The sequence below is a fragment of the Pholcus phalangioides genome, unplaced genomic scaffold (genome assembly GCF_987345545.1).
Source record: "Pholcus phalangioides strain wild (caught in Gottingen) unplaced genomic scaffold, Ppha-v1.0 ptg000004l_1, whole genome shotgun sequence".
NCBI lineage: Eukaryota > Metazoa > Arthropoda > Arachnida > Araneae > Pholcidae > Pholcus > Pholcus phalangioides.
In genome coordinates, this window is record NW_028301597.1 from 33,931,568 (window position 1) to 33,958,932 (window position 27,365).

General features: G+C 33.6%; 1 protein-coding gene across 4 annotated transcripts; it reads right to left on the reverse strand.

The window, feature by feature from the left end:
* Positions 1-1,143: 1,143 nt before the first annotated feature.
* On the reverse strand, positions 1,144-26,923 carry LOC149087124 (nonsense-mediated mRNA decay factor SMG8). Of its 4 annotated transcripts, none has more exons than XM_089231372.1 (23): positions 26,825-26,923; positions 23,630-23,756; positions 23,040-23,072; positions 22,629-22,754; positions 21,303-21,386; positions 19,854-19,921; positions 19,178-19,361; positions 18,075-18,163; positions 16,730-16,863; positions 15,953-16,149; positions 15,712-15,851; positions 15,219-15,306; positions 14,897-15,052; positions 14,071-14,220; positions 12,012-12,243; positions 11,784-11,921; positions 9,484-9,627; positions 8,520-8,666; positions 6,573-6,691; positions 5,301-5,368; positions 3,381-3,563; positions 3,012-3,202; positions 1,144-1,446 (listed from the first exon to the last, which is right to left on the reverse strand). In XM_089231372.1, exons 1-22 carry the CDS (start codon positions 26,893-26,895, stop codon positions 3,085-3,087), a joined length of 2,796 nt encoding a protein of 931 aa, XP_089087498.1. In that variant the 5' UTR covers positions 26,896-26,923; the 3' UTR covers positions 1,144-1,446; positions 3,012-3,084. The 4 variants fall into 4 exon arrangements, with proteins under 4 accessions (XP_089087498.1, XP_089087497.1, XP_089087499.1 ...); XM_089231371.1 differs by having other exon boundaries at positions 9,484-9,630; XM_089231373.1 differs by lacking the exon at positions 23,040-23,072 and having other exon boundaries at positions 9,484-9,630; positions 26,825-26,918.
* Positions 26,924-27,365: the final 442 nt, after the last annotated feature.

Here is a 27,365-nt window from a genome sequence, read left to right on the forward strand (position 1 = left end):
AAAACGATTAGACTTTTGCGTAAAAGTGAGTGATGATCAAATCACAAAAGCAAATGCTGCTTGTTCCCTTTTTAGAAAAAACAGGGAGGAGAGGGGAACTATTGCCCCCCCCCCGCCTCCCAAGCTCTGACATCAGCAAGTTACTCATTTCAAACTCACCTGGAACTGAGGGTCTAGGGAAAATCTGGGTTCTTATTGAATACAAAGGTACCATAGCATGAGCAAATTAAATTTTTCACATGTTTTTTTCCCAAAACTTGTAGTTATTTAATGTGTTTTCTGAAAGAAAAACTCAATTTTGACGTAGAAAGATTTGTTTGGCACAAACACTGCTACTTAATTATACAAACCCACTTTCTACACATTCCTCTGTGGAATTTTTAATGAATCGGTAAATGCTAGAATGTGTATTCTGAGTGTATTCCTGATATATTTATGTTACCAGAGTTGTGCGTGTTTTTCATGTTCTTGCTGGTGCTGCTATCTGGCTTCCTTATTTTGAAGTGAAGATGATAGATGCTTGAATTTTCATGTTATGTAAGTATCATGATGAACGTCTCCTCTCTGTGGAGAGACTTTTTCAAATGGGAGACCGGTTTGCATACACACCTCGAAGTTCAAAAGCAGCAGAAAACCAACCTCAGGCACAAACACTACTACTACTAAACCACACATGCACCTCATCCATATTCTTCTGCAAAACTTCTAACAAATTGGTACATAATGGAATGTGCATGTACGTGTTGTGAGCCTAACACAAAGTTTGTTTCTGTGTAATGCTTGTTATGTGCAAAAACACTGGAGGATGGTACGTGAAACACAACATTATATTTTCACTGTCACCTGTATACTTACCAGTTATTTTTCTTTGCTAATTACAAACTATCAGTTGCACATTTTTTTTCTCTGTTTAAAAAATAAAAAAGTCCTGCGCCTAAAATACCAATTTTTCAAACACAACACAATATTTTAAGACTTTTCACGCACTTTCTGTCTACCCTGTATTATACAGCTTTAATTTGTTTTTAACTATCCATACAACTTTTTGAATTAGCATTAAAATTATTTTCGAAAGATTAGATTCGAAACCTTCTTGTTAAACGTTTTTAAAAAACCATATCTTTGCCTACAATGAAAAAAAAATTATGATGATAAGAGAATGTTTTATTTAATGGAAATTGCGTAGACCACAACACATAGAACATGATCTTATAGATTTTCATGAACGAAAATCAAATTATTAAAAAATTCAACACGCAAAAACATTGACTTTTTTCGGAAACAAAAACTCTGAAACTTCTCAATCATTATTCTTAAATTCTTAAACAGGAGGATGGACTTGTTCTTCCCACAGCTCTGCTTTGATATCGACTCTTGCCTCAGTCAACTTATCGTTATTACTCTGTTGTAGTTTTTTCCAACTGCTCAGCAAACCACATCAAAAAACTGCAACAAAAGAAATTCAGATATATATACAATTTATTTGAATGATACCTGTCACTGAAGCAAGCAAAACATCAAGAAAAACCGCTCGAGTGCTGCAGCCAAAAAGCTAAAAAAAACATTTTATTGTTCACTCAACTAAGTTCAACTTTGCCCGATCACATTGATACATGTTCTCTCTATTTGTTTTTTTTTTTTTTTTTACAATTTATCTTCCATTTAAGATCTTGCGATCGCAGTAAGAATGGTCCAAATTGATTTGTAACAAATATTAATTCTTCTTTCAAATGGAGCACAACTCTGGTCTAAAGCAATAGGAAATTTACTACCAACTCATTCATGCCGAAAGTGTGCATGTGTCTGAGTGCATATCATATATTGTGCATGGACATTAATGCTGTCATCTATTTCCCAAACCATGAGTAAAGAGTAATGATTGAATATTTGCACCTTTGTAAGTCTGTGGCAAGACTTTTTAATGGGAAAGATCGACTTGCATTCACGCCTTGAAGTTGAGAGCCACCGAAAACCAACTTAAACCCTCTGTCTGCGCACATTTGATCTGGCAGGCACAGTGCGGCCATTTTTTTTCTCCTCTCCCCCAACTCTAAGTACTGTTGGCACCTGGTGCTCTCAGTAGCTACCTCTTTTGGCGTGCTCTACGCAACCTTCCCACTTAGTTTGTCCTTGACCTTCATTATAGAAAGTTATTAAAGTTTTGTTCAGAGAAGCTCATTGTGCCTGAACTCGCCACATTTTTGAAAATATGGTGCAATACATATGCAAATATGGTGTGTGATCTGTGCTTTATTGGAGGAGGTACAGATCCCCCCCTCAGAGTATGACTGAATAGATATCAGTACTGTGGACACATTTTTAAATGCTTTTCTAACTTTATTTATGATATTCGATACTAGGTCATAATAATAATAACAATGTAATCCTTACATATTCCCAAGAGATCCATAAGATGTGTCCAGGGAATTTGTTAGTGTTAGTAGACATCCATGTCCCAACCGAGATTCGAACCCAGACCTGCACAGTCAGAAGATAGCTCCCTAACCACTGGACTGTGAGGCGGCAAAAATTTCATTAAAATCTGTTAGACTAGTTTTATGGCAAAAATGCATGTTTTTTTTCACACCCCTAATAATGATATTCAACACTTGGCAGTTGTATAAATGTACTCAATTACAAACAACTCTATTATATGTTTTTTGAATGTGTGCTCATCAAGTACATTGCGCCTGAACTCAGCAGTCAACATATTGTGCCCGACGAAAGGTTAACTGACCATCACTATGCTGCCAGTAGGGTTCGAACCCAGGTCCTTGCGATGTGAGTAACCAATATTATTGAAATAAAATTAATTTTTTATATTGCACTTCTGTAAGATTCTCTGAAAACTAAATAGATGCCACAATCAACTTGATATAGACCCAGTCTACATTTATTACATCAAGGACTGTGCTTGATGGAAGACTAATGACGGCTGCAAAAGACTTATTTATTCCACGATATAATGCTCATTCTTTTGCAATAATGCAAGAATAAAGTGCTGTATTTACCTGCTTTGAAGAATGGTCTCTTTGTATTATATCCCATAATGAATTTCATTTCCATCATCCATGTATGATATTATCATCTCTCTGTCTGATGTTCTGTGATATTGTAACAGCCTTTCATAAGACGACATGATTCAGCACCAACTGCTTCTCTTGGTGGGTAGCAAACACCATCTTCAGTGACATATGAGAAACTTAAAAATGTCGTTAAGGATTATCTGCATATGTCAATTGATTGAACTGAAATTTTTGAAGTGAGAAACGATGATAAAAGTAATGCAAATACAGAAGATGAAGAAAAAAAAAATTGAATTGCATATTGAAAGTTTCTCACAGAGTAGAATGCACATGAAATCATAAAGATAAGGATACGGTAGCCTTAATATCCAGTAAGATGACTGAGAGAGCTGCAGGGGTTCATTCATGGTAGGAAAGAACACTGGGCAAGGGTCTGGACTTGGCTGGACTTTTGGAGTGAGAGTTACTCGCACAGGGGCTTTAGGGGTTACAACATGTATCCGCATCAGCTGCGCTATCTGTGCTTTAGCTGCTGACCTGCAATAGCATTTTAGAAGAAAAAAATGAAATAAAAAAGAAATTTGAATACAAACAGAAATAGGAGAAACAGAATTAAATATATTTCTCTCAGTAGCTTTTAGAAAAACCGAAAGGCCAGAGATCCTTGAATCCACGAATAACAGTTAAATTTGATGCCAAGGGAAGGAAAAATTCCATTACAATTATTAACTCTTTACTGCCCTTTACGGTCTTTTCTCTGGATATTAAAAAGTTAAAAATGAATGAAAGAAAATCCCTTGACAAAGAAAAGGACTCCAATACAACTTTTATATGTAAGGTAAACTGAGGTAAATGGGACCCCTTTTTTTCATTAGTTCTAGTTCAACGTAGCACCTACATTGAAGAAGTCAATGAAACTTGAAAATATGGCAGCAGGTTCTCTGAATCATTCTATTTCCAGGGCCAGTGCTTTAACTACATTTTCTGCAGTGTCCCCCTTTTCAAGATAAATTTTCTTTTTTAGTGGAGCATTGCCTCCTTGGGGGGGGGGGGGGGGAAAGAGGAACCTGACGCTGAGTGTGTTTTAAAATACAATCATAAATGAAAGAAGTTTAAACAAAGGAAAAAAATTCATTTATAAATCATAAAAAGCTTAACATTTTATAATTTTTGTATGAATAGTTAATTTACAACTTTAGTATAAAGTTGTGTGTAACCAACACATAATGTTAATTAATAACTTTGAAATGTAGAAAACTCACAATGTAAAAATACCACCCACTCCTATAAATATTATGCAACATTATATGAGGCAAATGAGAAGGGAAATGAAAAAAAATTGTGAAAATGCGGGTATTGGGGTTAGTGTAAATGGATTGGGTTCTACTTGCAGGGCTCCCACTCAAAAAATGAGAAAAAGTAGGAAAACGCAGGACTAAAAAGTAGGACGGGGGAGGGTAACCCTCTTAGACAACATAATCATAGCATAATGAAAAAAAATCCCAATTTTTTTTTTTATAATGACTGATAAAGTAATTAGGAAGGATGAAACTGACACCAAAATATTGATATCAGACAAACTAGCACTTTCAGAAATAGTCGAAATGTGGAGGGCACAAAAGGTACTGCCTTGATCACAAACCTAACTTCTCCATATGAAAACTCCTTGTAACTTATATGAGCAGCTATCCTACAAATTACATTTTTATTGAAAAATAGAGTAAGTATGAAAGAAAAAAATTCCACTAGGCACCAGTTCCCAGAAGCTAATTCAATTTTACAAATGTTGTGTAGTTTGAGTTTCATCAACCTCCGCCCACCCCCCAAATTTCAATTTGTCTCGGGAACTCCAGTTACTCCTTATTACACCAGTGATTCTCAAAACTTTTATCATCCGCGACTTCCTTGCCCAATTCATGGTTCATCTGTGGCTTCTCAAAACACTTTGGTAGATATTTTCCCACATAAAAGAACCACTTCAAAGCATAAATAGACACACAAATCTCCGGCTCGCTGCGATGCCCCTGGCTAAAATTGGTGACACCTTTAGAAGTAGCAACACACATTTTGAGAAACACTGCCTTACATTAAAAGTCTGATATAACAAGAACATTGCTATCACGAGTGAGTTGCAGTGCACCTAAACTCATTGCTCTATTACATGAATCCACTATAACAAAAAAAAAAAAGTTCTGCTATTGTAAGCTCCCATTACAATAGACTTTTATTGTATTTCATATTTCCCATATGAATACACAGAACCACATTCCTCACCTGCATGGACAGCATGGACAAGGAAAATATAAAGGCATGTCAGCATTGGCAACCTTCAAGGCATTGTCCTGAAAAACATTGATAAAGTATGTTACAAATATTCAATCATTACACCTCACTCACAATTTGAGATATATATGCAGCATTGAAAAATCAGACACAACACTAGTACACACACTTTGTTCCAGACTCTGCTACGAAGCTGGACTGGAAGAGATATCGGCAACAGGATAAGTCTAGTGACAGAGTCCTGGTGTTCATTTATTATTTATTCAGTCCCCGTGTGCAAACCCAAGCACACGTTGTTGCCTTGTCTCTCCTGAGGCCAACAAAAAATTCCACATTTCTAAAAGCAATATTTGCTGAAATATTTGAATTCAAAAATGGAGAAAAGTTGGGAAACCTAGAATAAATGGGGGAGGGGGGAAGCATTTTTTGTTAATATATACTGTTTCCTTTCCCTAATTTTTCTCCATTTTTTAATTCCAGTATCTCAGCAAATATTGCGCTTAGAAACATAGAATTTTTTTCTTTTTGTTAGGCCTCAGTAGAGGCACGGCAACAACTTTCTAATTGGGTTTTTTAGCAGACGAAGATGGTATAAAAAGTAAATGTTTTCATCTGTTTATGTATATGATCCCTAAAAAAATTACATTTAAAGAAACAGCATTTGAAAACTTTTCGCAATTGAAAGTATACTTCTAAAGTCAACAGTTACAGAGTTAATCATATGGATAAACAATTTGAGTCACCCTATATATAGCCATGTATCACATGTTGGTGATGAAAAAATGGATGTGCTGCCTACCGAACTATCTTACATCAGCAAATCAAACTTTGACCAGGGGTCTCCAGCCACTGTGTGAATTGGTTGGCCAAAGCTACAAAAAAAAACTAGTCATTTCTCTGAAAATGACATGATATGAAAATGGAATTTTGCCAAACTTCCCAGTCAATTAACGAATTGGCTGGATTTGGGACTTAGGCCATAACATAATTATATATAACTCAAATACAATACTTAAAAAAGAAGGGGGGAAAAAATTTAAATACACGTAAATTTTAAGAGCCTTTCGAAATAAGCATCTCATAATTATATATTATAAAAATAATTTCAAGGAATAATCTTTCCATCTCAATATTGTAATATTCATTCAATTCGGAACCAAATTGACTTACTACTTATTTAAAGTGATATATCGTTGAGTTAATAAGGTAGCTAGCTGTTGATATATATTAAAAAGAACACTAGTAATTAAAAATGGCTAATACCTTTACAATCCCAGAGCCAGTTGCTCGCAAAACTCTGTCGGGACTTGAGCACATAAAACGATGTCCACGAAAACATTCATATTCCACACCAATGAAGATTTTCACATTGAACTGGTGAACTTTTGAAAATCAAAGTACAAAAAAATTATACATTAATATGGTGTGGATGTCACTAGTTAATAATAGGAAAAAAAATACACTCATAGTACATACACTATATTTCCAAAAGTGTGTCCTTTTTGAGGTTTAGACATTTTCTCGAATTCCTAGAAAAACACTCTCTGTGAATTGTTTTGAAATTTCAGTCACATATAACTTACATGAGTACTCATAGTTTCCAGTGAAAATTTAGTAAAAAATGCATTTTTAGGACACTGGAAAAACTAAATTTAAAAAAATGCTTTTGATCAACCCTGTATCAGAAAAGCAAATATGCTTGTAACTTTAACAAAGTATTGTACTAACTTTATGCAATACTTCTGTGCATTTTCGTGAGAATAACACGTATATTCACGAAAATATAAATGTTTTCTATAAAAATTCCAATTTTCATCGCATGATTTTTGCTTATAACATGCCAAGTTTTGAACCAATTTATATGTCATGTTTTTGGGAAAACAATAATGAAATTCTGAAAAATAAAAATGAAATTTTGAAAAATAAAAATGAAATTCTGAAAAATAAAAATGAAATTCTGAAAAATAAAAATGAAATTCTGAAAAATAAAAATGAAATTCTGAAAAATAAAAATGAAATTCTGAAAAATAAAAATGAAATGTTTTCTGTGAAAACATGACGCTATACATGAGACATACTGCATATGAATTTAAAATGGGGCAAATCATTATTCAATGAGATATGAAAAATTTTAGTGAATGATTATTAATTGCACATGCGCAAGAAATACAAATTTTATTTTTGAGAATTTGATTGCCAGATGTATAGTAGAATTCATATGAAAATTCCAGCTGCACGTCATGAAAATTCAGACCATATATGCGATATTTAATTTTTAGTCTGTCTCCTAAATGTACTCTTGACAAACTTTTCGTTGGAAATGATGAGTACAGTCTAAGGTATATATGACAGAAATTTAAGAACGATTCGCCTAGTATTTTTTTTTTTGAAATTCGAGAAAATATCTAAACTCTAAAAAGGACACAGGCCTTTGAAAAAAATCAAAGCTTTCAAATCTTATTGTTCAACTAAACAAATTATGCTAATTAAGAAAATTAATACATACATATTTTGTAATTTTTTAAATGAAAAATTTCTAAACTAGGAATCTGAAACAGAAATATGTTCATTAATACGGCAGGCCTCTACTAATGGATTATCTTAATATCTACCAATACAACTAAAAAAAATTAATTACACGCATTCAGATTTTGCCATCTTGGTAAGAGAGTTGTACAAAAAATAATTTTAAATTTTCGAAATATATGAGAGATTAGATCACAATAAGTCAGACAGAGAATATGTAGTTCAATTTCATCAAGAAGAGGGAGGATACAGTGAAATCTCAACTTATGTGACCCCCCCCCCCCCATTTACACAGTTTCTCATCTTGAAAATTATTTCTTCTTAATTAGACACATTTTGAACAAAGCTTGGAAGCTTTCTACATTGCATTCTTAGGGATGAATGTTTCCCTGTGACATTTGCTTAAGAAAGAATAAAGAAAATTTGAAAACTTACCTTCTTTCTCCTGCAAGATGGGGCATTAGCAATTGATAAAGTTTACCTTGATTTAATCTTTTTTACTTATATCATCAGTCCTTGAACGAACTACTGATGTAAGTCACGGTATCACTGTATTTCCTTCATTCAATGTTCTAGTGATGGTTGTTAGTTTTTATCTAAGTCTACACCAGAGGAATCAAGGTCACAAACCCCCAAGAATAAATCTATAACATATAGTATATCGTAATAACACACACAATTTACCTCTGGGAGGTTTTTTCCCTTTCATTCCACCTTGTTTCTTATTTTCCCAAAGCGTTGGCCACTTTTCTTTTTGCTCCACTTTGACAGTGACATCCCACGGAAGTAGAAAATTAGTGCTGTGAACAAAACCTGGCTGATCTTGTATGCCTATATAGAGTTTATTTATATGTATAAGAAATCATTGTGTAAATGAATGCAGATCGAAACTAAAAATAAAAGATCACTGTATGCATACAAGAAAAATTTAGAACACATATTTTGTTTTTTCACACCAGATTTGTGTGTTGAGTATCCATTCCTGCGAGTGTAGCCTATTGACATTAGGCAATTTAATATAGTTCAATCCTTAACAGGATAGATTGTGAATCTGAGTTATAGTAAATACTTTCTTTTCAGTGCATACCAACTCCAGTCATATGGCCATACAGCAATGTATTACAGACAGTGTTGGGCTGGAAAAACTTTCTCTCCAGAGAAAGTCATGTTAAACTTCCATCTTCATATTGAGCACAGAGGTGACTTTTGGTAAAGGAATATTGAGAATGCTCCATAAATTGGTTGTTGCCTCAGCTTTGATAAGCAGCGAGTGTTATCCCCAATCATTTCATGACAATGTAGAAATGTTGTACCCTCATTTTTATTTACAGCTGTACTACCACTGCACGGGAGAGGGAACTGTGATGAGATGTTAATCAGAAATACCATGCAACAGTAATGTTTAGGATGAAAAAAAATCACATCACAAAACTAAAGCAAACAATTTGAAGAAAGATGACAGTATTAAAGGATTTGATGTCATATGAAATAACTAAATAATTAAGAAAAAAAAAAAATCTACATACATGTACGAGATTGATCATCATAAGAAATTTTTATCGCTGTGTTTTATAATGCAAAGCATATTTTATAAAATTCTTGTGAAAAAATTAACAAACTTGAATGAAGAATATATATTTTATTATACCTATATTATGTGAATAGTAGCTTGACGGGCCAACACAAACAAGAGACCATGATGAAAATAAAGGGAGTAAACCCTGAGGACTGCCAGAATGTAACATGCCTGGTAGATATTCGGTGGTTGAAGGCTGGCGGACAAGACTTTTCTCTGCTAAAAGAAAAGTTCTCACACATTTTCCGAATTTTAACATAAAATAAATAAATGAAAACTAACAAATGAAACTAACAAATTCCCTGGACGGATCATGCTGATCCCTTGGGAATACGTGAAGGTCACGCTATTAAAAAAAAAATTGTGTATGAATACAAATTTTATAAATTACGAACAAATTAAATGTTTTAACTAACTAAATAAATGAAATAAGAAAAAAATAAATTTCTGAAAAATACTAAATTTGTACATATTTTTCAAATATAATTAAAAAAAAACACTTAAGCACCAGAATCTGGGGGGAGGGCTCATGCAGTTTTAGCAGCCCCCAAATAAACTTGGTGAGGGAAAGGAGGGGGGGGGGCAAGCTTTTTCTCCCTAATAATTCATGAACATACAGTTGTATCTCATTATAACAAACTCTAAGGGACTCAAGAAATCACTTCATTATAATGAAATTTCGTTTTATGGAAATTTCGGATTTTTTTATGAATTTTAACATTCTTAAAAAAAATTTCATTGTAGTAAAATTTGATTCTAAGGAAAAAATTTTCTTATTTACGTTATATATATAATAAAAAGAATGAAATTCAATTTCAAAAATAACTAAAACCAACTCAAATCAATTAGACACCTTTTTTTTAATAAGTTTTACTTATCAAATGTATTTAAGGCAAATAATCCATAATTTTTCTTTTTTTTTTTGGAAAAGTATTGTGGAAGCCGAGGAAATAAGAAATTCCTCTGAACTATACGTGTGCTTAAATGCATGCAATGTTTGAAACAAATGATTGAAAGATTTCATACCCAAAAACATGCAAATTCCAAAGTCTTTTCTCATATGAGTGAGCTGGTAACTAACACATTTCAGGAGTAACTGTCCTGAAACCATGTATGTTTCTGGGAAATATCTCCAACAAATGTCCATCTTTAAAATTTGAGAGAAAGTTTCGTCTTTTTTTTAAGGGATTCTATAATTGCTGTTTGAATTCAAAATTACAACTCTGTAATTTTTTGATTTTTCAAAAATGTTGAAAGAGTAGATGAATATATGACGTATTTTAATCCACATTGTTTTTACTTACTCTAGTAACTTCAGAAATGAGATTTTAAGCTTTTCTTTAATCAAAAACTGTTTTCTTTCAAGTCCCTCATTTTGAAGCAGAAGAAATATGAAACATTCCTAATGCGTAGCACTGACCCAACCAACGCAGATGTCATTTCTTTTTCATGCACCGTATTGGTTAAAATTTCTTCTCCAGAAACCATTTCTTTGAAATAGAATTTACGGGATCATTTTCAGAACGTTTTGTAGTCATTTGTTGATTTTCAGAAATTCATTTTTGAATTTGTTATAACAGGTTTTTCATTTCATAATATCGGAATTTGCAATACATTGTTTCTATGTAAGGGCGCGGAAGCCCAGGTCGATAAGATACTCGCCTAAAGTACCAAAAGATGTTTAGAGGTGTCGCGAGTTCGATACCTGGTTCGTCCTTGTCAGAAAACTTTCCTGACACAGGGGTACAACAAAAATAGCAACATGACCACAGAAAAAATTGCTACCGCAGGGAGTCCCACATAGTGGGGATTAGCGCACCAACCTCTCAATGAATATAAAAAACAAGCCTGCCGTTCGGAATCGGCAATAAATTGTAGGTCCCGGTCTAATTAGCACTAGTGTGCAGAAAATGACTGTGGTGCAACAAAAATGATCAAATTGTTTCTATGTAAACTTATTTAAAGATGAAAAAAGTTTTCATTACAATGAGAATCTCACTATAACGGCATTCGTTAAAATAGGATTGGACTGTACAATGCAAAGTACATTCACTCCTGTCCTTGAGTTCAGTATGTAAGGGACGTCTGGTAACCCTAGCCCCCTAGAATGTTTTCTTCGTATCAGTTACCCTGAAAAAAAGCAATCTTGAAATTTAAAACATTTGTAGCTTGTTTAAATGACTTCATTGGTTTTGCGAAAATAACAATTAACATTCTTGATGATAAATAAGAAAGCAATCTTAGCAAAACCACTTCCTCAGATGTCTAAGATATTCTAATCTCAGATATCCAGTCCAAAAAATTATCAGATTCCAATATCTATAACATGAAACATGATATATTGTTTGAGAAAATTTTTTTTTTAATGTAACCTTTTCCATTAGAAGCTTCTTCATTGTCTTGTATGCTGATCACTATTTCATCAGAAACTTCTTCTGCTTGACTTTGAGACTGATCATCAGGTTGCACATTGTCCGTGTCATTGAGCAATGAACAAGATTCAGAATTTCCTGGGTAGATTATAAAAACCAATGAAAAGGTGGGCTCTAGGTACTTCCACCAGAACAAATATTTCATACAAAAAAACTATAAGCACATACCTTCAGACAGTTCTGTTTTTAATGTATTACTCCCACGGCATGAATTGTTTGACGCAGGGATAGCTTCTTTTGATTGGTCCTCTGTGCTTTCTGCCATTTTATGAAGATGAACTGGAGAAATATGAGCTGGATAAGATTCTTCACTGCTAGCTTGGAACACAGGAAATTCAATTTTCTCTAATTCACTGCAGCAGTGGCTGAACTGATTAATGTAGAAGTCATGATTTGCTACCTAAAATGAAAAAACCCCCCCCAATGAATGCTTTTTACAATGAAACCTTGATATAGCAATACTCTGTAGACCAAGAAAACTATAGCTGTAGTGTGGTATTTATTGTTATATTGAGTATCGTTGAAGTGAGGTTTCACTGTATATTATTGTTATAAAATGCATTTGTGATACATGCACAATTGTAATCACATGAAGAAAAACAAAGCCTTATCAGACATACAAAAAACAAAACTACATTTTAAAAGCCTCTTGGCTCCACCAAAGAAATAAGGGAATAAAAGCAATTAAATTTACATTTCACTGGCATGCTCATTCTTTTCCATCAAAGAGCTGTATGATATGTAAAAAATACTCTCAGACACACTTTGTGAATTTTAATTAGCTTCAACACTAGTTCGTTGTGCAGTTTCTAGAATCAAAATATTGTATTTTTCAAACCCTTTTGCTGCCATAAGTATCAAAGCAATGTATCTATATATCTGATACATCTATGAGTTGTTTTTCATAGATGTATCAGATATGCATATGTTTCTCCCCATTTACAAATTATATAGGCTATTATATAGGTATTTAAATGTTACAGTTTAAAAAAATCAAATACTACAAAGGATAGAACACATAACTGATTTTAGGAACATGCACCTTATTGGAGAAACATTCTATAAAATTATAGTGATTTTCAAAAAAAAATATGTATCCATCTACACTGGATCTTAATTTTTTGCAATAACATTTCATGAATATTCATGAGGTTTCTTAAACTTTCATTCAAGCACCGGTTGAATGAAGACAAGTATGTTGTATTTGATCTATAGTACCGTTGTGGAACAATGACTGAACAGCAGAAATAATGATAAAGGAAGAAATTCTTAATATTTCATCTCACAAATCATTGGAGTCAGAAGCAGTGTTTGCCAAATACATATCTAGATGAGTGATTCACGCAACAAAATTCAATTTTACTCCTCCAAATGTTGTTGAGTGAAAATACTGCTCAATTAATCCTCCAAAATTTTAGGTAATTTTTTTAATAGTCTCGTGTTGATAAAGAAAAATGCCCACCTTTTTACGAAAATACCCCTTATAATTTGGAAGAGGAGTGAAAAAAATTACTCTTCAAAATTATTTTTTTGAATAACACTGATCAGAAGAAAATCAAACCATTATTATTGCTGTTAATACAGTGAAAATTCCATATAATATTCCATATAATGATCATCACCTATGCAATACCATTACTCTACGGTCCTGATGAACTTTTCATACTGTCTATATATTCTGTGTGTAACGATAACTGGTTCCCTGAGCACTATTATATAGGCATTTCATTGCATTTCAATACATATTTTCACATCGGAAGGATAATCTCTTTAACTCAAACCATCATTGCTTTTGCTAATACCATGCAAATTCAAAATAACGATCATCACCTACAAAAGCTCTATAGCTATAATACCCGGTCTGCCTGGGTTTTCTCTGTATAAGCTACTGGATGCACTGATAAAGTGACAAACCATTGAAAAAGAGTAAATATGTCTGAAAGGCTGTCCAGCTCTGACAAACTTTTAAAGTAACCTCTTGTTGAAGTCCTGTTTTGTATATAGTATATATGCAAACTCTGGCGGTGATCAGTCTAAAATTGTAGATGTGTATAGAGAAAACACACGCACACACACACAGAGAAGGAAAATCTATTTTATATACACAGATTACTCTCCGGTTCTGTAAGTGACTTTTCATAGTGTCAATTAATATATTCTGTCTATAGCTGGTTCTTTGAGCATCATTATATAGGCATTTCACTGCTCACTGCATTACAATACATACTTTCACATCAAAAGGATCTTCTCTTGTTGCTTGTTTCCTCCCACAGTTACATGCTGACACCAACTTGACTTGACTACAGTGAGGAATCATTTGAAGGGATTTATCTTCTTCTTCTAAAATGCTATCATCATCTTCTTCTGTTCGATGTTTCTGGAAAGCAAAATATAAAATCTCACAATGAGTGATTTTGCACATTAAACTGAATCTCAAAAATGAAAATATATCCTTCTGATTGCATTAACCATTCTTAAAAGAATGTTATAGGAAATAGAATGTACAAACTACAAACATTATTGATAAAATTTACTTATTGCATGCCAAATATTCAGTAAATATCCTTTCCACAGAGAAAAAAAAAAAAACCAACCATCTTATTTTCTTTGATGTTTCCCATAATCTATGGGTTAATACATTAAAAAATATCTGAATTTTTCAGTGCAGATTATATGCCACTCTGTGTATTATCAGCAGTTTTTTTTTCTGGGAGGGGAAATAGAAATGAATATGTAAAGACAAATTTGTAGGAAAAAGTGTTTTTTTCAAAGATGTGTATGATGTCTAGATCCAAGTAGAAAAGTTTTTCCCTGAAAAAAAACATTGCTAATAGCACTTTTCATTCCTTAACATTTCAATATTGATAAATAAAATTAGCATGTGCAGATAATACACTGGTGCAGATTATACAATATTTATTCTCAAGGTGGCAAAATTTGCATCAGTGGATTATACACTGGAAATTGGGATAATCAATGCTAATGTAAAATGTTACACAATACAAAATACTGCACAAAGCAACCATATTTATTTCTGTATCAGAATCACTTACAGCATTAACACAATGATTCCCAGTAAGACTCAGAGCTTCACACATCTGCCTTCCATTCTTCCACAACTTTTCACAGTCATCTTGCAGTTGCTGTAAGTAGCGTTGAACTGCAGGACCTCTTGCATGCAAATTGAACACATCAATAGCATATGAAAGCTTGGGAACGAGAAAATAGAATTGATAAAAAAATTTAAATCCAAATATAGAAATCAAGAGTAACTGGTTGAAAACAAACTCACTTAATTTTTACAGTTTGTCATTGCCTATATATACACTTATATGCTTGTGTGTTCTTATACTTATATATTTATGTTACACTTACCCGAGTTTCATGAAACTGTTCTGTGTAATGAAGAGGTAGATTTTCTCTATATGCATTTGATGCCAAGGAGCGAATTTTTCGGCATTGACTATAATATTAAAACAAAATGCATTAATGTTATTGAGCAGCCCTAAAAAAAAAAGGAAAAAGTGACAGTAATTTCCCACGACAATCTTCTTATATTTTCTCTGGTTTTGAGACACAATCTAGTGCTTCAATAATATTGGTATCCCTTTTTTTCTTCATTTATATAACTACTACTAGCACTTACTGTGTAATTAAATCTAGTCAGAGAAAAGCCAATATCAGCCTTCCTGATTCAAAAGATTATTAAGTGCTAGGGACAGTTTAGTAAAATGTTTAGGAATTTAAGGTGAATTCTAGAAATATGAGATTTTTACACACATACGCAGTCATGTTTCCTAATTGTAATTTTATGTGTGTATCCCTGTTAAAAAAAATGAAAACTCAATACTGTGAAGAGAAAACATACCAATCAGAGAATCGCACATCATAATCCAAGCCAGATTTGAGATCATATAGGAATGTGTGGCTCTCATTGTCCTTCAGTTCACCCTGAACTGAACCTAAGAGTTTAGCAGCCAATTGGAACCACACATGAGTGTAAGGAAGCTTTCAAAACAAAACAATTAAAATTGATTAAAATATCAACAAAAGAAGAAGTACATTATATAGTCATGGTATAGATCCAAAAACTATATATATGCTCATACTTCAAAATGTGCTGGAACTGGATTTCGTCCAACATTATCATCAAATCCTTTCAAATGAGCTAAAGTGATGTGTTGATGGAGGAATTTCGAAAAACTCTTTTCTGATCCATTGTCACCTATGTCTGCACTGAAGTCATTTCCAATTGGGGATGGAGTTCCATTCCTTTGGGAACTACTAGATTTTGTTCCTGAATTGTCTGCAGAGAGATATAATGAAAAAAAAACATAATTTTTGTAAATTTACATAAAAATAAATTTGACCATTTCTCTCTTCTTATAGTATAACTGCTATTACTTAATGATACATGCACCTCGTACACATTCCTCAACAGAATTTCTAATGAATTGGTGCATGCTGGAATGTGTGTTCTGAGTATATGTATGAGTAATATGTAACACATTTATGTTGTTACAATTGGGCTTCTTTTTGTGATCTTGTTTGTGCTGCCATCTGTATTCCAAATTTTGAAATAAAGATAGTAATTGCTTGAATTTCTCATGTTATGTCAGCATCATGTTGTAGGTCTATCTGCTCTCTGCAGAGAGGCTTTTTTTAAATGGGAAACGAGCTTGCATTCATGCCTCAAGGTTGGAAAACCACAGTAAACCAACTTCAGCTAACCACCACTGTGCATCAATAGGGTTTGAACCTGGATCCTCATGATGAGAGTCCAGCACAATGCCCACATGACCACACAGTTACTTTATAGTATAACTACAAAATTAACACCTGAAATGACCATAAGCCTAATTATGAGACAAAAAAAGTAACTTAACCATTCTCCTTTGCAAGTTCACAATGCATCTTGAGTTGTTTGAGAAAAAAGTCCACGGGATCTGATATATATGGCTTAGACGAGAACATGTACACAAATTCCTGATTGGCAGGAATAGCAAATAGTGAATTACCACTGTGAGAGTAAAAAAAAAAATTAAACATGATTCACTAATTTCACATACACAAAATGTAAGATAAACTACTACTGCTTAACCATACATGCACCTCGTACACATTCCTTTACGGAATTTCTAACGAATCAGCACATGCTGAAATGGGTGTATGTGTGGCCCTAACGTATTTATGTCGCTGAGTTGCGCTTGTTTTGTGTTTGTGCTGCCATCTGTCTTTCATTTGCTGAAATAAAGATGTCAATGCTTAAATTTTCATGTTATGTCAGTATCATGTTGTTGGTCTGCCTGCTCTCTGAGGGAAAGACTTTTTCAAATTAGAGAATGGCTTGCATTCACATCTCAAAGCTGGGAAACTGCAGAAAACCAACTTCACCCGACCACCACTGTGCTGTCAACGGGTTTCAAACCTGGATCCTCAGGACGAGAGTCCAGTACGATGACCGCACAGTGGCTGCAAGATAAACTGTTAAATGGGTAGTTTTTTCAACAAGTTCTTGATTATAATTTTTCTCATAACCTTTATTTAACCTTAAAAAATGGCGAATCAATAGCAATCTTATAACTATCATTATTTGATATTGTGCCATAATATTATAATTAAAAATGAAGCTATGATTATGTATTCATTCAGATTTGAAGGTTAAATTTAAAAAAAATGAAAGCTTTATTTTAGGGGGTGATGACATGCCACTATGTGGTGGTTTTCCTTAAAAAAAATTAAAAATTGTATAAAAACATTTGAAGACAGAGAATTTTTTTTGTATTACTCTGTAAAGAAACAGTATCAGTAGTAAATGAAGACCTATTTCCTGATTTCCATTAAGTACGAGTATCACAAGTTTGAAACCTATATAATAAATCACTAAAAAAGCTGAATTTAAAAATGTCATGAATTTTCTCTCATGAGTTCATAACAATTTTTAAGGGGGTGAGGGAAGAGATGGTTCACATTTTTTAAATTTGATCGAATATTTCTGGAACACTGGGAGATTTTTTTGAAAAATTAGATGTCTGAAAACCCTAAAGAAGAGGAATGATTAAAAAAATGAGTGTCACATTCAAGATTTCTCCGAATTGACTCGGCATGCAACAGGAAAAGGTAGTCTACCTCTGGTTGATTCACCTGTCCCCTAATGTTTAATATTAATTAACCTGAGTAAGAACATATCCTTGTTGACAGTTTTTCTCTATTATTAAATAGAAACTTTACCTGACATTTGTGATAACACGACTTTTTCTGAGTATTCTGTAAATCTGATCTTCGATAGCATGTTCCAATTTTTTCATAGGAGGAGCTTTCTGAAAATAAAGAAAATAAATATATGCACCTATAGAGGTTACAAGTATTACAAGTTTAGTACATAAAATTTTAGAAGATTTTCAGAGTTTAACAAGAATTGATACTGTAAGGACAAAATCAACAAAATGGAACACTTTCAAAGTTTTCAATTGCTCTGACAAACTAATTAGATTGCCACTACCACTAAATCACAGATGCTCCTTGTCAACATTTCTCTGAGAAATTTCTAAAAACTGGTGGATGCCGGAGAGTGTTGCATGTTCTGTCTAATGCACTCAGGATTCTTTGTGCTTGTGGGTTGCCTGTTATCAAACGGTGTACATCAAGATTGTAAAATGCAGTTGCTAGGGCGTCACTCTTTCTCCAGCTGCTACTGAAGCAGGTGACATTGTTGCTAGTCAATTCAGGGGTAAAATTACATTCTTTGTGAGGATTTTATACAAGATTTTTTTCTAATTTTTACAACAGGTGGCACCACTAGTGACCAAAAAAAGGTACTTGTGAATTTTAGACCAGACAGAGAAAATGGAGTTGGGTGATGATATTGAAATTGATTTACAATATTGTAAAATTTGAATAAGTCTTGAAATTGAAACATAACTCAACATTTTGATAGTGCTAAACATTATGAGTTAAATTCATCTCATAATGTCTGTAAGAAAAAAAATTATAATAATAAATAATAAATAAATAAAAAAAAATAATAATAATGATCGAGGAGAGGTTTCATTCGGCCAAGAACCTTGTCTTTTGTTATGCTTATTAACATTTCTGAAAGCTTTCATAACCTTGTTAAACTTACCCTCAGAAAGTTTTTTATTTTCTTATTGGAAGGGTGCATTGCTTTTTTTAAAATATTTTACTCTTTTTTTCAATATCCTTGATTTAATGATATCCCTAATTCAATGATAGTGTTTCATAATTATAATGCATTATAATGGGCATCATATAATCATGAATTTCAATGTATGCATATTCCTTTAAAAGTATATTTGAAAACTTTCCCCACAAACCTTTGATTTAGGTTTGACTCCAATAGAAGCAGTATTCGGAACAGAAACATCTGTTCCCAAATCGAGCGGACAAGATTCAAAAACAAACAATGCTCTGGGGGAACATGGTCTTCCTCCTTGTATCCAGTCTGAAGATACATCAAAATCTTTCAGCACTTCTGTGAGCCAAGGCAGTGATCTAAATCTGTTAAGAAAAATGTATATAAATAATACATTTTACCAGTATTTCAAAATTGTATTTAATTTTTAGTTCTCAGCAAAATAATTTGACAATAAAATTTATTATCCACTCAATACAATGGGTGCAATGCTATTTCGCATCAATATTTTACAAGAAAGAATCTTTGATTGATATTCTCAATTTGCGAATTACAGATAGAGGCATATTTTATTTGCAGCTTTTTTTCCTGAGATATGAATATTTCTTAAAGTAATATTTTGAATAGATGATGTATAGATGCAAGTGAAAGAATAAACGTTTTTCTCTGAAAAAAACTTGGCTAAAAATCTCTTCCATTACAGAATATTTCATCATTCAATTCATAATGAAGGCAACTATAAATTTGCATTTGTACATTATAAGATTTGTGTGGATCGCATGCAACCATTTTCACTACAGATATATGAAATGCACGAAATTACGGTTTATTCTCGAAACTACATCATTATCACTAACCTTATCTCATTCAGAGTTTGGAATAAACAGATGTAACTCATGTCGAATGATGCGCCAGGATGCACCAACTGCAAATAATACAATCATTCGTCAATTCCAAATTAAAGAAGCATAGAATTTGAAAGAAAAAAAGTATCTGATACAACAGTTGATATTGAAAGCGATGGGGGAGGGGGGGACAATAACACATTAAGAAGTCTCTATATAAAAAAATGTCCATGTAAAATTTTTTTAAATGAACTTCATACAAATCTTAGTCAATTTATCATCCATTTTAAACAATTTTTGCATTTTAAACGTGTAATGAATTTTCTAAGTAAAAAAAAATTGGATAACGCAAAGTGATTTCATTATATGGAGACAGCTGCATATATTTTTTAAATTACGGGGAAAAATAAAGCAACCACTACATTTGTGATATTTCATCAAATTAATTCAGATAAATTATAAACCTACAAATAGACAAAAAAAGAAATCTATCTTGAACGGCTTCACATAATGAGGCTCAGGATCCTGGACAATTTTCCTTTCTCACAGAAAAGCAATGTTTTATTTAATGCTTTATTGCAGGGGGTTCTCAAACTTTTTTGACCCATGGTGCACCCATTCCCTTATCAAAATTTATTCACGGCTTCCCCCATAGTCTAACAAAGAATCGATTGGAAGAAAATCTACCAGAATTACCGCTCTGCGGCGCCCCTGAAAAAGGTTGGCAGCACACCGGGCCGCCGCATGCACAGTTTGAGAACCCCTGCTTTAGTGCATTATCTTTTAAAGTGAAAGTAGAAACAAAAAAAAAAATAATTGCTAATTCTAGATTTAAAAATTGTGTTTTCTGCAATATTCATTTCTGTTTTCTCACTGGAGGTTGTTTTACAGCTCAGGCATATGATTTTCACAGAAAGAACTATATTTCTTAACCATATACACAACTTGCAAGCATTCCTCTTGGGTATTTATATTCAAATGGTACATACTAGAATGTGTGTGAAAAGTATATGTGTAGCCTTAGTGCATTAATACTGTCAGTGTTATGCATGTTTCGTGTTTTAAGGGTGCTATCATCTGCCTTCCATATTTTCAAGTAAAAATGGTAAGTGCCTCAATTTTCCTGTTGAAGGTCTGCCTTCTCTCTGTGGAGTGTGTGGAGAGACTTTTTCAAACAGGAGACCAGCTCGCATCACAGAAGAAACTATCGAATTTCTGCCAGTGATTTAATTTTTAAAACAAATTGTAACATTTAAGCAAACAAAACATTGTAATATTTAAAACAAAGTACTCAAAAAATAATACTTATGAAAAATGAAAATAACACACACACACACACACAACACAAACATAAAATGTTAAATATTAAATTCATGAGTTTTAATATTCATTTTTATGTGAATTTAAATACATATACAATGCGTTAGAATACATAACATAAGTCAGCTTGAAATAACTTACGATGACCATGTTCGATAAGTTGAAAAGCATGAGCAGAACCTTTGCATGATGAAACTGTGAACTGGACCAAGCTTCCAAAAAGTTCTGAAAATATATTACAACATAAGAACTATATACAATCAGTTTAATGATAAACTCATTACAGTTGACTCCCGTTTTAACGAATACCATTATAGCAAAAATCTCATTTTAATGAAAACTTTTCTAATCCCACAGATAAGTTTACATAGGAACAAGTAAAAATCTGGAATTCCTTTATAACAAAATTTCATTATCACAAAATGATTTTTTGCATCTCTTGGAGTTTGTTATAACAGGAATTGCCTGCAGTTTGATGAGATACATCAATGCAATACACTAAAAGCACAATAAATAAAAGAAAAATAATACACTGTTCATGAAACCATGCCACAAATGATTTCCCCTTGATTTTACTACTTTACAAGATACAAAGGCCAGGATAGTTCTCTTGAACCTGTTGATAACAGTCACCCATAGGACTGAAAATTTTGTTTTCTAATTGAGCGTGTACATCACAGCAAATTTCACAGTACATGCAAACTATAAAATCCTGTTGGATCTGCAAGTACTATTCAAAACAAGTGATAGAACATGATGGGTTGGAGCTTGTGAGCAGAGCATAGTATAGGTTGACATATGAAATTCCGATTCGGCACATTTTCTAATTTACCATGTTGACAAGTAAATTTTTTCTTTATTCAGTTGATCTAAAATTCCATAAAGCTGTTTTATTCAGTTGGTGTGTGAGTGTGATCATTGAAATTTCATTTGCTCTTTTCATGTAGTGTTTAATTTTCTTTCTTTAAAGGACTGTACACAGGTTGTGATGTTCTCTTAAATGTATACAGCATATGTAACCACCAAAAAACTGGCGCTCGTCAGGTTGCCAGATTTTTTAATGTCAGTGTGTGTGTCCCCTGTATTATCTAATTTCATACGTAGCCCAGATTTAATGATGAAACCCTCACCGGACAGTCTGCTTGGTAAAATGACTCTGGGGAAAATACTGAATATGCTATTTGCAACATAAATTTCAGCACAGTGCCATACTCCCCCCCCTCCAAAAAAAAGAGTTTTTAAACATAAGAAATTCCAACTCAAATTAAAAAAAAAAGTGCAATCATAACAAGATCCTCTCCCTTCTACTATTAAAGAGAAATAAATATTACTGAAATATAGGCTAGTACAGAACAAACATTCAAGAGATCAATAGACCAACTATTAAGAAATGAATGTAATAGTGTAACCTAGTTTCAATAACCAATAAAATATTAATGTATTTTGTAAAAACCAGGCAATGCTCACCTTGTCTCGGATATCATTTTCATTGCTCTTATAAGCATTGATCAAATAACTCACATCAGTAACACCATACAGATCCAAAAATATCACTTTATGCTTTGTATCGTAGTAGCCAAAAACTTCTCCATTCTAAACATATAAAGAACAACAACAACGAGGAATTAGTTTTTAGTTAATCACTGTCTCCTTCAACTGGCAACCAAGAGAATTATTTCTGCACATTGAAAAGAAAAATCATATACAAACAAAAATAATGGCATAAAATTCCATACAAAAAAGGGGGAGGGGAGATAAATTAGAATAAAAATTCAAAGCAATGTAACATGTTTCAAACTTTGATCACATTTTGAGACATTATTTCACACAGAGCATGGTTTCATCAACTTTGATATAAATTGGGGAAAAAAATCGTACCTCTAAATGGGAATCCTTAGGCTTTTCAGAGGACTGAAAAAGAAAGATAACGTTACAGGTATTGAGATTTTAATGGCGAAAAAAAACTGGTTGTTTTTCAGAATTTTTTTTTCTTTCATAAGTCGATGACGTCAAAATGGTAGCAAAAAAGGTTTTGAGCAGATTGAGATTAACGCGTTGAAAGTGAGAAATTCATTTTAAATTATACAGAGAATAACTACTTCCTAAATTCCCAGAAGAACTTTTGTCACAGAAGAAAACATGACACCAGTGGTGCATATCTAAGTACAGTGAAGCCTCTCTTTTACTGACACCAGCGAGATGAAAACATTTGTCCGTAAAAGAGGGGTGACCATTAAGAAGGGGGTTTGAAATGCATACTTTCATTACAAAATAGGAAATTATTATTTGGCCAAAAAAAAGAGGTGGCCGTTAAGAGGGGTTTCACTGTATATTCATTTTTGAAGGACCCATTAATATTTCCGCATGCACAAAAATTCTATCTGAGACTGGCTCTGACAGTATAATTTTTTTTTCTTGCAAAGATGTACAAAAATTAATTTGGTGCAGTTTATAATCCAAACACGTACCTCATGAACATTTCGACTGAGTGCTTCTCCAATAATGCTCTTCTTGAAATGAGGCGAGCTGTACGAACTTTTCCCTATCACCAATATCACACACACTTTTTCATTTTCTATTTTTTCCATAAACTCCCTGAAAATTGGAAACATTAAAAAAAAAGCGCCTGTTAAACATTTTGCCTAAAAGGAAATTAGTTATAAAAATGCCACAAGATCTGTTTCAAACTACCAAAAACAATAACATTTTTTTGTTTTAAACATTCTTTAAATTGTACAGTGATACCTCGTGATATGTAACTATTGCATTTATGAAAAATAGATGTGATAAATGCAAAATTTGCCATTTTTGATAAATGCAAAAATTTGATTAATACAAATTTTCCGTGAAACCTTGATGATTAATTTTCCATAGTAATGTTTTCTATACAGAAGAGTTCATCTCCTAAATTCCTTCTTGAGATCGTTCTGCAAAGTACGTCACTGTTTTTCTCATACTCCACTTAGGAGATTGAGGCATCACTGTTTAACAATATCAAAAAGCCTAGTGTGGTGCAGTTATAAACGAATAATTCGAAGGTGAAGGGGGACTTCTTGAATTACTAAAAACTATTATCCTGGGGGAAAAAACAGGTATATGCAAGTAGGGTGTTGAGAGTTCACCACCCCACTTCCAGTGGAATCAGAGGTTTTCAACCATTGTTATGAAATAGGTCTAATAAATTTGCAACAATTTCTGAGCTGGAAAATATTTCATAACATAGTTAATCATGAAAGGGGTTGTGAAAATGCAAACTGAAGTCCAAGGGTGGCAAATATAGATCCGAGAGAGGGGGGGGGGGGTTGAAAGCAATTGCCCTTCCCAAAAAGTAGAATAATAAGGGGTGAACATTTGTGTCTCATAAAATACAGGATGATCCAATGCACTTACACAATAAGTCGCTTCTCTGACACATCACCCTGAATCTGCTTCATTCGCGGCTGAAGTTGTCTGTTTCCATTCTATTTTAATCTGGATCCTTTAGATCAGTGGTTCTCAACATTTAGAAGCCCGCTGCCCAATAAATTTCTTTTGTGTAAGTGAAAGGCCTGGTCATACACACAACTAACAAGAAATTAATGGGAAAAATCACTCACGGCCCGGTGTAACTAAATGTTAAGGCGCGGTACTGGGTCACAGCCCAGCCAGTGGTTGAGAAACACTGCTTTAAATCACATGACAGGGTCCTCGATTTATTTTTTTGTGAAGTCTATATTTATACTTGCATGTTACTTTGGATCTTGTATTTGGATGCATATTGTCAAAGGGGGTCTCAGAGCTCCTTGCATAACTTGATTATTTTCATTATGCCTGATCTTGTATAGTTTTTGGGATTTTATCTGAATGCACATGACTCTGGGTCCTTTAGGCCCCATGCCAGGGTCCCCAATATATTTTTTTACTTTTACTTATTTGTTTTGTACATTATCACAGTTTTGTGTACATACATTTATACTAGAACATGTTACTTTGAACCTCATATTTGAAGAATGCATATTGTGTAAAGGTCTTCCAGGTACCATAAAATAAGGGCCCCCTGAAACTCATTGTACAATCTAACTCTCTTCATTATACGTCTGACGGCGCACATGTTTTTTTTTGTGATTGTATATGAATGGTCATACATGACTGGGGGGGGGGGGACATTTAGATCCCATGATAGGGTCTTGAATAATTATTATTTTTCTCCTTGTAACTCAGAATTTTTCCTGGCATGACCTCGCCCTCTGGGGCAATGAGCTTATATCACGCAAGCAACAGAGCCTAGTCGAGCTCGGTCCGTTCTGTTTCTGCACTATTTCCAGCTGAAGATATCTGCCTCGGCTTCAGTAGCAGGTGAAGATGCTTGCTGCAGCTCTATTCGTAGCTGAATCTGCCTCGACTAGATTCACCGCTGAGGATGTTTGCCTTCGCTTCATTCATAGCTGAAGAGACGCCTGGGTGATTTTTATAAACTCGAGAACAATGGTATTATATAAATTACTTTCCCCAAGTATGAGCTATATATATTATTTCCCTTGTGATCAGGGTTTAAGCTGGATAAAAAATTCCTTTTGCAAAAAAGCGAAAATGGGTGGAAAAGCTTTAGCAAAATGCTGCAATGCTAACAAGGGCGTGGGACGGACGGACTTGGGGGGGGATGTGAAAAATAGCCGAAAAAAGGAAAAAAGATGGCTAAATCTATTGTTCTATCACTTTGCCCCCCCCCCCCCGAACGAAATTTCTGGCTACGCCCCTGGATGTAATGATTGATGGTTGGATGTCTACTCGTGGCGTACCTCCTGTACGTATTTTTGTGAAAGTTGTTGCTACATTTTTCGCATTCTATGGTTTTCTTTCGCATTTTGCGAAAAATGCGACCGTAGCTTAAACCCTGCTTGTGATGTCTGCCTTGACTCAGGCGAGGATTCAGAGAGGTTGATGGGAACAGCTGCTCCTCTCAAGAGCTAAATAATATGAAGAAAATATTTTGTCCCGTAAAATACGGGATGATAAAATGAACTTATACTATTTGCTCCTGCCGTCACATCATCCTGGACCTGCGCCTGACAGGGATGTGTCTTGGTGAAGAGAAGAAAACAAAAAGAGCAAGAACCACTGTTTTGTGTGAAGGAACTAACATCTTTTCCATGATAATGGGGCAATTAAAATGGTTTGGAAATGTGAAGCATCAAAACTAGTTGCTACATATTTATATACAGTCGAATACCGTTAAAGCGAAAATCTCGTTCTAACGAACACTTTTCTAATCCCCCAAATAAGTTTACATAGGAACAATGCTATGTAAAATGGAATTCCTTTATAACGAAATTTCGTTTCAACGAAGTGATTCCTCCGGTCTCTTGGCGTTCGTTATAACGGGATTCAACTATATAGCACAAAGAACAGAATAAGACACTTGTTAGTATTATATGGGAAAAAAGGGGTACACTTCTTGAATCCCACTGAAAACACTGCATTAACACTAAATTTAACATTCAGGGCTCTGCAATATTTTACACTTCATAAGGGGGGGGGGGGGCCCAAATCAACATTTAATAAACATCGAGTAGCATGTGAATAAATATAACCAGAGAACTTCCTTTGTGATCAATCACCAATTTAATGATCGATCACCTCAATTAAAAATTGATCAAACATAAAGATTGTAAAAATTAGCGTACTTTAGGTCTCGGTTACACAAATCCGAAAGCTTAAAATCCATACAGAAATCTAAATCACAGAAGCCGGCCATATCGTCATGTTTACATTTAAGTTCGGTTCGAACTTCAAATTGGCTGAAGAGGAGGAATCGTGAGAAAGAGTTGCCAAATCGTTATAAAAAATTTCCACCTGAAATCATCTTCAAAAGTAGTCGAAAAGCTGTACTTTCGATTCGATTTTTGTAGTGCCATCTATGAAGCGACACTCAAACTCAAACTACAGTTTTACGATAATCTAGCTCACAAAAATAAGAATATCAGACGATTTAGAAAATTCACCATTTTGCCATGCTGACCATATTTTTTTGAGAAAATACCGGAAATTTGGTTCGCAAATACGGTACATTGCCAATTATCGCCAAACAGTCACCAAATCACGGCAAAATTGAAAATTATGGCACAAATTTATTTATTTATGTGTATTCATTTTTTGATTTTCACACATACAGAAAGAATTAAAGTTAATTTTTGTAAAACATATTTAATATTCAGCGGTTATGAG

What these genes read in the sequence shown, in the direction of transcription:
- LOC149087124 (XM_089231371.1), bottom strand. Translation starts at nt 26,895, where the DNA reads ATGGCCGGCTTCTGTGATTTAGATTTCTGTATGGATTTTAAGCTTTCG. An exon ending in TTGTGTAACCGAGACCTAAA is followed by an intron (nt 23,757 to 26,824) that starts GTACGCTAATTT and finishes TCCAATTTTCAG; the next exon opens with GGAGTTTATGGAAAAAATAG. An exon ending in TCAGTCGAAATGTTCATGAG is followed by an intron (nt 23,073 to 23,629) that starts GTACGTGTTTGG and finishes TTTCTTTTTCAG; the next exon opens with TCCTCTGAAAAGCCTAAGGA.